The following is a 10838-nucleotide window of genomic DNA, read 5'->3' as shown; positions in this document are numbered from 1 at the left end:
ACTACTAACATGTATTCCATATCTTCCATAATCTTTCATATCTGACAAAAGCTGACAAAACGTAGTATAAAGAGCCGTAACTGATACCTTCTATTCATAAATCATTGCAGATACTTCTTTAGTTTGTACGATAAAATAAAAATTAGATCAACTGTGAATTTAGCCAAGGACTGATTGAGGACGAGTCAAGATTTTGTCTATTCAGTAATGGTGATTGTAGTAGCGTGCAAAGATGTCCTGACGAGTGATATGGTATTTTGGTGATATTAGTTTGAAGTCTCACGATTGAACAATTATTAGACATTTAAAATCGGCAGGCTAGAACTTCATACCTTCTTGAGATGGAATATTGCTTAGATTAATCTAAAAATATGGTATCAAATAGATTAATTTGCATTCAAAAACTAAATTCCAAGTATGCTAAGAATTTTTGCTGGGATAACCTGTAAGTAATTCGAAATTAATTTACATACGTTAAGTGATTGCTCTTAAAGTTTCAGTCATTTTGGACGGTTAGTTTCCCTTTAACAGTAGTATAAGTTGATCTTTTTTAGATTAGATAGGGATCTGCTTACCTCTTCTGGCAAGTGAGTATCGTAGCCTCGGTGCTCGGTAGTTTTCTTTGATTCCTTACAAAAACAACATGAGCTGTCTAGAGTTTCTCCGATGTTCCTCAGATGGTAGTTTGCCGGACAATGTAGAGTAGTTTTTGTTCAATGAAAGGGACGAGACCAATTGGTGGAATAAGAAAGAAATCTTTTCGATTGTTTTAGATCTGGGGTTCTATCCCATGTTTCTGATTTCTTCTCGTTTTCTCATTTTTTCATGACCATGACATGATAACTTTTTGGGAAATTTATTAAAGATTGTGGTCCGCCTTTTTGCACCAGATGATTGGCCTGTTTATAAACGTATACTGAGTCGTTATTAGACACGAAGCCTCTGCTTTAAAATTTACGTCCGTGAAATTTTGAGCAGCTTAATGCAAGTATGACCGTGTCAGCTTGATTAAAGATAATCTTCCGTGGCGTCCAAAAACTGCTGCAACTAGCGAAATCATTGAAAAAGTTCACCAAATGCTACTGAAGGATCATATTGAGGTAGAGTATATGGCAAATGCTTTTGCTTGACTGAAAAATTATACATATGTGAACTATCCTTCCGTTGATTGCCTTGTTTGCACAATTCGATCCAAAAGTGCATTCCAAAGAACATTTCCTGGGTTTTCTTGTTTGTGATTTCAATAAAATGAGTCGGATTTCATTGTTGTTTATTCTGTTACATTCTTAACGCACTTTTATTAGCTTCACCTAAATGTAAGTTTGTTTATACCTCTCCTTTGGAATAAGAACAAGTGTCTTATTAGTGTTAGTATATCCCACCATTTAAATTACGTTCGTTAGCCGAGTGGGCTAAGGTTCAGCCTCCAGATTCGTCGGTCGTGGGTTCAAATCCCACTCACGCTGTAAAAAAAATTGTAATATCGTCAATTTTTTTTAGAAATAATCACTGCAAATTCTTCTCTTTACATCGAAATAATTTTCATAAATGTATTCCCTCTGTTGAAGATTTACTGTAGTACCTGCTTCAGTATTACTTTAGAATATAACACCTTAAATTTTATAATGTTGAAAGATGGATTTGTTACTGAAATTAGAACCTTAATCAAAATCTTGGTACTACTATTAATTATGAATAAAACTAATATAAAGATCGAAGAGAAAATTTTATTAACCACAATATAGAACTATATAAATTTCTTTTTCCTATTTAACAAGTTTTGAAGTAATCTCCTGATCCACCTGCATACGCCACTCCTATCAGACGTTTATGTTTGCTAATTTTGTCCTGCAGATGTTGCGTTTCTGAACACTTCATGTCACCTGCCGTGAAATAAAAAGCACCAAGATTCGGACAATTTTCGAGAAGTTTTCCGACATCTAAAGTTTTCACTGATCGAGCTGGTATACCTAAACCTTGAAGGTTTTTCAAATTTTTAGTTAAATCCGCATCAAAGGTTGTTAAATCGGTAGTAGTCATTAATAACATCTTCAAATTTTTCAAATCATCAAATGGTCCATTTTCTATTACTTGTAAAGGTACGTTTGAAAATTCTATTGAAGTTAATTCTAAAATAAGAAAACTTCAGTAAACATAGAGAATCATAATAGTAATAGATTTTGGATATTTACTCATTGTATACTTCGACATCCGAATATTTTTAGTTTCAATGTATCAGAACTGGACTCTTGTTCATGGTTTTAAGTTTAGTACTAATATTAGATTTGCAGAAGCGTATCTAATGAAATAGAAGTAGAATAGAATGCCTATAAGACAATATAAGACAAAGAGGTTAATAAGAAAGCAGAAATTAAAATAATAATAATTAAGTAGACTTCATTTTTTGACTCACCATCAGGGAATATCGAGGATAAACCAGAAACTACCAGAAAAATATTTTTATATGTCTCAGGATGAAATATCAAAAAGTTGAAACAGGCAAATCTATGGACACCCGAAGACTCTATGTTCATTAGTGAATTCACCGGACAAATTCTTCTCCGTGGAGGTTGACTTCTATGCACATTCTCTAGAAGTGTGAAACGTTAAGGAACTCCAGAACAGTACACCTGGGAACGCTTGAAATAGAAGACGAAGATCTCCAGCAATTAAAGCCATCCCACATTCTAGACTTTTTAAAAGGAATGGGATTAATGGATCAGATATAAACACTAAGCTTTCCCAGTGCCAGAATGATAAAAGAAGACACAATAGATCTAGATAGCAGTATATATGGTCTATGGTTTACGTCGAACATCGGTAACCCAAGCTGATGTATGACTACTCTTAAGCGCCAAGGGGGATAAAACAATACCACAGTGGCTGAAGGTTATTTGGACGAGGGTATATCGTCAAAAAATGAGGTTTCTGCCTGATATGTGGTTTTAACAAGACGGTGCCACATACCACACGGCACGCGAAACAATGGCCAAATTGAGAACCGCTTTCGGTGAACAGTTCATCCCACGTTTGGCCGTCAAGATCGTGTGATTTAACCCCTTTGGACTATTTCTTGTGAAGCCATGTTAAGGTTAATGTTTACAGGTATAAACTAGCAGCGATTGACGCACTGGACCTTGCGCATGAGCTATCTGAAGTGGATCCGGCATGAAATCATCGATCGATCGTTATATCGATTTCAATAAAGAATTTTTCCAAATTTTTTGTGTTTTTTTTTCAAAATCAAATCTTATACTTCTTAAAAAATCAAGTGCGAAATACACTTTCCAACGAGTTATGTACACTATTTTTCCTACGACGTAAAAAATTCTTCAAAAAAACGTATTTTTTAAATAAGAAAGTCAATTAAACAATGTCACACATCTGCTGGAAAGTATATAAACACGTGTGCTGAAAAGTTAGAAATCCTACAAAATATTTTTTATTTTGTAATGGTAGTGATGTCAAAACCGAAAATAATGATTATAAAATATTTTGTAACTAAAGAACAGAAAAATAACTAAAAGAACAATAAATTTTTTTAAATATATTAGATACCTATCAAGAACTAAATTATTATTAATGATTTTGTTTTACTTTTTATCTGAGACGTTATAAAAGTTAAATGTAGAGTTGGTATGGAAAAAAACGTCATGCTTCATGTGTATAAAAGATGCGCAGAACTAACTGAAGCGCTTGGAGGAGAGAGAAAACGATATTTGTTTCACTAAGTCGGAACACTTTCCACTTATAGGAACTGTCCATTGTAACACTAATATCAAAAAATCATATTGTCTACTTCAGTCCTCTTAAATTTTGCCTTTTTCTTTTCGGCTCCCAGCCACATTCATGTTGTATTCGCGTATTCCCTTTATCGTTCGAGACCATATATAACATAAGAAAAAGAAGCATTTCAATACATGTATGTCTTGTTAGTACATGTGTGAAATAAGCTACTTTTTTAGGTAAAAATTTTCGTCACAAAAAAAGGTGTTCTTTTCATAATTTTATGATAGAAAAGTGAGATATTCACATTCCAAATAGCATTCACTTTTTTTTACGACAATAAGATTATATAATTCGTTTTTGACAAAAAAAATTGTGAACTGATGGTTAAATATTTATCGACGATCTTTATACTAAAAAAATTATTTCGTTATTTATGTATTTCTCATATAAATTGACAATTATTAAGAGTTAAATCTTCGGATTCAGGTTAATTGGAGATGAAGGTCGATTTGTAGTATATATGCATTTGATTAGAAATACTTAAAACCGTAACGAAACGGAAATCGACTGAATAGGAATAATTGGCGATTTAAGGTCAATAACAAATAGCATATATATACTAACCTAGATTATTTTTGAAAGTGTCTTTTGGAATAGTTTTGATATTCGATTGAACGATTATCAATTCGTTGAGTTTTTTCTTATCCTTTAGAAATCCTAAGTCTGTCACGTTTTGGTTCACTAATGATAAGCACTCAAGATTACTCAATCCTTCTAAATCTTCCTTATTTAATAGAAACGGATTATTGTCGAATTTAATTGAAGTCAATGTATCTTCGACATTTCTAAAGGCTCCTTTCAAAGTAGGCGTTTGTAGTTTATCGATTTGAATGTAGTTCAGTTTAGGTAAATCCGGCAATACGAATTTATCCAATGTCGCAGCTGAAAACAGAATTTCTGAATCAGTATATAATATCGTTATTATACGAGGGTTTGAAAAGATCCTGACCTCAAACTGAAGATGAATTAAGTAAATTACGAGATGAGGCTATTAAGTAACAAGACTAGCGCTTCTACAGAAAAAGTACGCATGCGTGAAAGGATAGCGATTGTCAGCTGTTTAACCTGAAGCCTACTGGAATGCGATGCTTACCGTGTCTGTAGACAAACCAGTATAGCAGTTGCCGTGGTATAGGAATTGTTTTATTGTTTTGTCGTAAAAATGATTGACGTGATAATAAAAATTTGGAAAACTGCAACTAAAAAAGTATATGACAATGAATGTTTGTCACGTGAACGTGTTTAAGCAATTTCAAGATGACCCATATGTTGCAGACGAAATATTTGAGTTGACACTTTGAATGTAATTGTAAATGACTGAAACTTATTAGAACTAGTATAGCGAATCAAATCTGCATTGAAAGGATCAAGAGTTGATTTCTGGGTCCATTGTTTTGCACGTAGAAATCAAAATAACTCGAGAACTAATAATTTTTGGTATAGGGATTGCTAAAAAAAAGAAGTATATTGATAGTACTTTTCGATACTCATATAAAATATAGGGCGATTCATTTGAAAAAATCGAGTGTATTAGTATTTTGATTTATCCTGTATCGGATTAAATACATATTTTTTCAGAATTTTCACTACCAATTGAATGCTTTGGCCTCAAAAGATCTTCATTATCTTGAATTTCTCTTACATCGTACAGGGTTTTGTACTTGTTATGATTTTCATGGAAAATTGGTTATAACTTTTTAAATAATTCGTAAAACAATCACAATTCTATATTATTGTAATAGGGAAGCCAAGTTGAGAAGGTCTTTCACTAAGAAAAATTTAACTTTGATAAGCCACACACCCTGAGATTATGAATAATTTTAAAATGATGGCTATAATACATCAAATTTTCAAATTGTTATCTCAAAGGACAAAGGAGGCACTAAATTTAATCACACTCATAAATCACCCTGTATATATGCTAGTCGCGATGGATTATTTCACAAAGTGGGTGAAAATATACTTCATCCCGAATCAAGAAGCCACAGCTGTCGTGGAAGTATTGGTGAAATCAATTATCAGCCGATATGCTATGCCTAAGTTCACAGTGATCAAAGAATAAACTTCGAAAGCAATGTGATCAAGGAAATCTGTGACTAGCTGGGAATGAAGAAGATCCGGAATACCGCATCGAATGGAATAGTCGAGAGAATAAACAGATCAATGGCAGATATCGGTCCAAAGTAGTTTCCAGTCACCAAAGAGATTGGGATCAGTATCTTTCCTTATTTACAATGGCTAATCAATCTGCTATTAATGAGTCCACCGGTGAAATATTTGCAAAAATTCTGATGGACCTAGAATTTCGCTGTCTTGTGTGAAGGTTAGGCTACTTGATCAAAAAAAGGATCAATCAAATCATTTATCGCATAAGCACGATTCACAATGGAAAATTGAAGTAAGTCAAAAATCTACTAGCGTCGTTCGATGTAGACCATGAAAGGAGTGAAACATTTGCGATAAGGACCTGACGCTATTGATGAATTAATAGGTGCGTACGAAGGGCAAAGCAAAATATAAATCACTACAACAACGAAATTTTTTTGCTCTGCCGGAAAATTATTCACTGGCCTGCAGCATTCCGGTCCGTATCATGAACGCACAAAGGTTAGCAACCGTCTTCAGAAAGATCTTGAGAGCAGATAATAGCTCCTGACAAGACGCTGAGAATCAAACACAATTCAATTCACGATACATCTTCTACCTTTTTATCAAAAATTAATTTAAAGATCGATCCACCTACAGCGATGTGTAAGAAATGCCTTAAAGCTTTCACGGGCTTATGTGCTGGAAGCGCAATATAGCGATTTGATATTCCAGGATACCGGGGTTCACATATTAATCGGCAGCTATTCATCATTAGCAGAAAGGGCCAGTTACCGATTTAAACATGCAGGAGGAATGTTCTCCTAAGAAATGGGAAGTGTTACGAATCGTCCACGACATAAACCATGAAACCGGTCTTGTTTTGTTATAATGGAAGTCTAAGTCATCTAGGAAAGTCTTTTTGTTTCTATGCTTTATTTGTTTTCTAGAATTTTTGAGAAATTCGTTTTGGGTATATAATCTAGTTTGTTTAGCAGCTGAAGTTAGTTTGTGATGAAAAGTCATAGAAAACGAAAGAAATAGAAAACTGACTAGTGAATTCAAATAAACTATATGAAAAATAGCTTAAATAAATTAGGAAAATAAAAAAAACATTACATTACTACTAACAGTCAAAACAAAACAAACACAAAACTGTTTTTTGCAGACAAATTCTAAAATTTTGAGACAGTGTTTTATCAACTGGAGTTGTGTAATAATAATTTGATTTGACAGAACTTATTTCCTATCGAATTCTATTAATTTGAAAGTAGAATTAGTATTCTACGAATCAGTCAAATTTTCACATTGTTAAATGTAATCTAATCCGTGTAACTGAGTACTCAGCTTTCTACAACTTACGATATGAATAATATAAATAATTGCTAAAGAATATTAAACTTTTTTTGGGGAATTTTTTTACTGAATTTACTGAATGAAATACTAATTTAATACTTACATATACTAATAGATGACACTTCTTTCAAATTGCTGAAAGAATTTTCGGTAATAGATCCGTTGCAATCTATCAAATGTAGAGATACATAATCACTTGGCTGAATTGCTGAGTCGAGTGGAACTTCTTTATCATCCAATTTCATGTAGTAACAATAAATACTAGTGCTTCGCGTTTCGATATTTGTATCAACCCTGCATTTATTTTCACCGTCCGCACGTATACATTCAATTAAATTGAAGCATAGTAATGCCAAAAATATGCATATACTCCTAATAAAAATTTTTTTATTAATTTACTTAGTGAAGTATAATCATAACACCAAATAAAATTATTTCATTCCCCTTTTATTTGAGATTGTCAATTTTACTATAAATCAATCTATATTATATAAAATTCATATTATCAACCATTCGTATAAAATTAGCGAGACATATAAAATAAATAATATCTTCATTTTTGTAATATCACTAGGTAAAACCACAATGTAAATTTCGTTTCTGTTTCTATCGGAGTTGTCACATTTCCGAGCTTGTGCGGCAATTACTGTGATTTAAGCAGAAGAAATTAACGCTATTTTCAACGTGTTCTTTGAAGTGCTCCTTCATAATATTAGCCCCAATTGATGCAATGTGCAATCAGATCTGTGATTCGTATTCTAAACGCAAAAATGCAGGACGTAATCAAGTGCACGATGAAGAACGATGTGGATGATTGTCTTCGGTTACTGATTAACTGGTTCACACAATTAAAGAGAAGCTTAAGCAAAGCCTTGAGTTCACGATTGGAATCTTGAATTCGGGGATGACATATGTCTATCAACAAAAACTAGAAATCATATGCAAGAGGAAACTTACAGACTACTTAATAATTCAACACCAGTTGGACTAAACATAAACAGCCATAATGATACAGATAGCGACATCTATTCAACAAAAAAGGAAATGAATAAAGTCGAGCAATTTTACTATTTAAGCAGCATAGTGAGTTATTCTATATTCGAATTCTGCCCTTCAATAGACTCTCCTCTCCTCGCCACACACCTTTCCATAAGTTTTTCCCATTGATCAAAGCAGTGCTGGAAGTCTTCTTTGGTGGGGGCTTTTGGAGCTCCGCCGTTTTTTTGCTTTACCACTTCCATCGACTCAAATAGTGTCCCTTTCAAAGCAGATCTTCTAACCTTTAAAGACCCGTTGACCGAAGAGTTTTTGGTTAGTAGTCAGATCTTTTGGTATTAACTCAGACTTTTGTCATGTGTGAAATATTTCTAACCGTTTTCTTTATCGGCGTTTACAGCCTCAGCTATCATCCAAATACTAATTCGATGATATGCACGTACAATTTGGTTGATTTTGGTAACTGTTTCCGGAGTTAAAATAGTCACAGAGCGACCTGGACACTGGTCATCATCAGTGCTCTCCCAGCCTAAAGCGGTTACACCACTTAAAAACACGCGCATGAGAAATACTATAATAGTGAAGGAAACGTGTTTTGGGAAATGTTGCTCTTGATACCCAATGCACTACTCGTTTTTAACTCCATCAGTCTAGGGCGCCCTCTATGCGCGCAGTCTCGTTATTCAATATCCAGACCTCGTATCCAAAGCAGAATACGTCTTGTACAAAACGCTTTTAAGTCACTGTATTAAATATTGTTTTCAACAAGTATGTCAACAACAACAAAACTAAGACTGCTCTAGAGAAATGAAAAACTGTTCTGTTATAAGGGACCGAAACTTGAAAATACAATGGAAAGACGTTTCAGGTAACTCAGTCTGTAATCAATAGATTCCTAATGTCAAGCAGGTTAAGTAATGAACATCTTTGAAACATAACTGATGAAGACAGAAGAGACCTAACAATTACGAAGCGAAAATGGATAGGTCTTACACTACGAAAACAATTAATAAACTTAACCAGTCGAGCTTTAAATTATCATACAACAAGCAAAAGAAAAAGAGACAGACCTGTATGATCGTGGAGAAAATTTATTGAGATAGAAATGCAATAGATAAGCTTAAGAAAAAAAGAGGCTACAGAGATGGTCAAAAAAAGGAGATGGAGAATTCTCACCAAAAAAATTGGACCTAACCCACAAAATGATACATGAAGATAGTGACATCATCGTTTCATCACAGCTGCTGAAACACCGACTGCTACCCTTTGTTCTCATTTGACTTCTTTAGTTTATTCTCAGAAACAAAACAACCGTTTCACTTCTTCTGTGATCTATTATTTTGAAGAATTTAACAATGGAATATGTTTTTACTTACATTTTCACCCACGCTAATTTGAATACTACAATCTGAATTTACTAATTCAGGTCTGGACAAATCGGTTGTTAAGGACATTATCTCTACTGTTGTCTTAAATAAATACATTATTTGATTAAAAACTTTTTCTGGTGATACAGGTTAAGGTCTATGGGTCAATATAAAGCAATTATCAGTTTTTATAAACTTAACGCTGACTATAAAATTAACGATTTTTCAACAAATTCAATCTGAAATATTGAAAAAACCGGAAAGATTGTGAATACGAAACGGAACGCTTAATAATCAACTCAATATATCTCATAATGACCGTTTCCCAATGAAATGAAAATATATCTTAAATTTATGGTACCGATGATGTCCTACATCACCACAGATAGAAAATTGCAGTGAATCACTATCGAATTTTTGAAAAGACAAGCAGACCACGCAGAAATGTGTGAGACTCACACCAATTTTCAAATGATACATCTTTTCACAAAAAAGAAAATGAACTGGACTTTATAATGTTTGTAAATCGGATCATTCTATCCCAAGCAACAAAACTTGAAGTATGCAGAGAAGGAATTTCTTTCAATAGATGCACATGGGGACTGCTTGTAATTGAAAATCACTGTTAGCTATTTGCAGCTAATAAAATGTCTTGGAATTCTATACACCAAGATTCGATTGTACTGAAACTCCTTGGTTAAATTTTTCTATTCTTTGCGTTATATTTCTAGATATAATAATCTAAAAAATCAAAAATTTGCTCTATTTACTGTCATACATTGTTTAATGCCATACATGAGCGCAGCGAACACTTGGAGTACTCACATTCAGTGATATAAATATCTGTATCATCTGTTAATTCCGCAGAAGTTCTTCAATCGATCCAAAATGAGCTTTTATTCTTAGAAACACGAAGCGGCTTCACATTTAGCGCGTAGTGACGGCGGGGTGCCACTTTCACTGTGCGAAGTCTGTCAAGTATTTCACGATATAGTACTGATCTCTTGGTCTCTTGTTGTTGGACTCTTATCACTGTCGTCCTCGCTATGGACTTTCTACGTGTTGCTAGAAAGTATTCTGATATTGATCTCAACATCCATTTGGAAAATTATACGAAGCTGCAAGTATTCCAATACAGCCGGTCGAGTGCTATCGAGAGATAGAAGACTTCGGAAATCCTGAATAAATTTTCAAAACAAAGACATCTAGATCGTTTACGGGTAAAAACTAGAGTGGACACCAACC

The 10838-nt window shown here is 33.7% G+C and overlaps 2 protein-coding genes across 4 annotated transcripts in view; one reads left to right on the top strand and one right to left on the bottom strand.

The window, feature by feature from the left end:
* Window positions 1-10838, top strand: part of LOC130448447 (cerebellar degeneration-related protein 2) — a 158193-nt gene that overhangs the window by 112201 nt on the left and 35154 nt on the right. The gene's annotated exons all lie outside the window — the stretch shown is intronic.
* LOC130448454 (uncharacterized) lies at window positions 1710-9719 on the bottom strand. Its single transcript, XM_056785847.1, has 4 exons — window positions 9603-9719; window positions 7334-7602; window positions 4354-4671; window positions 1710-2129 (listed from the first exon to the last, which is right to left on the bottom strand). Coding segments are annotated over exons 1-4 (948 nt in total). The 5' UTR covers window positions 9605-9719; the 3' UTR covers window positions 1710-1770.

Source organism: Diorhabda sublineata, chromosome 8, assembly GCF_026230105.1.
Source record: "Diorhabda sublineata isolate icDioSubl1.1 chromosome 8, icDioSubl1.1, whole genome shotgun sequence".
Classification (NCBI taxonomy): Eukaryota; Metazoa; Arthropoda; class Insecta; order Coleoptera; family Chrysomelidae; genus Diorhabda; species Diorhabda sublineata.
The sequence above is the reverse complement of the archived record's forward strand: the minus strand, read 5'-3'. Positions and strand labels throughout refer to the sequence as shown.

Bases quoted from the DNA above. Each gene is read 5' to 3' on its own strand.
- LOC130448454 (XM_056785847.1), bottom strand. The intron at 4,672-7,333 runs GTAAGTATTAAA...TTCTGTTTTCAG, and splicing joins AGTGTCATCTATTAGTATAT to CTGCGACATTGGATAAATTC. The intron at 2,130-4,353 runs GTTAGTATATAT...TTCTTATTTTAG, and splicing joins CACTTTCAAAAATAATCTAG to AATTAACTTCAATAGAATTT.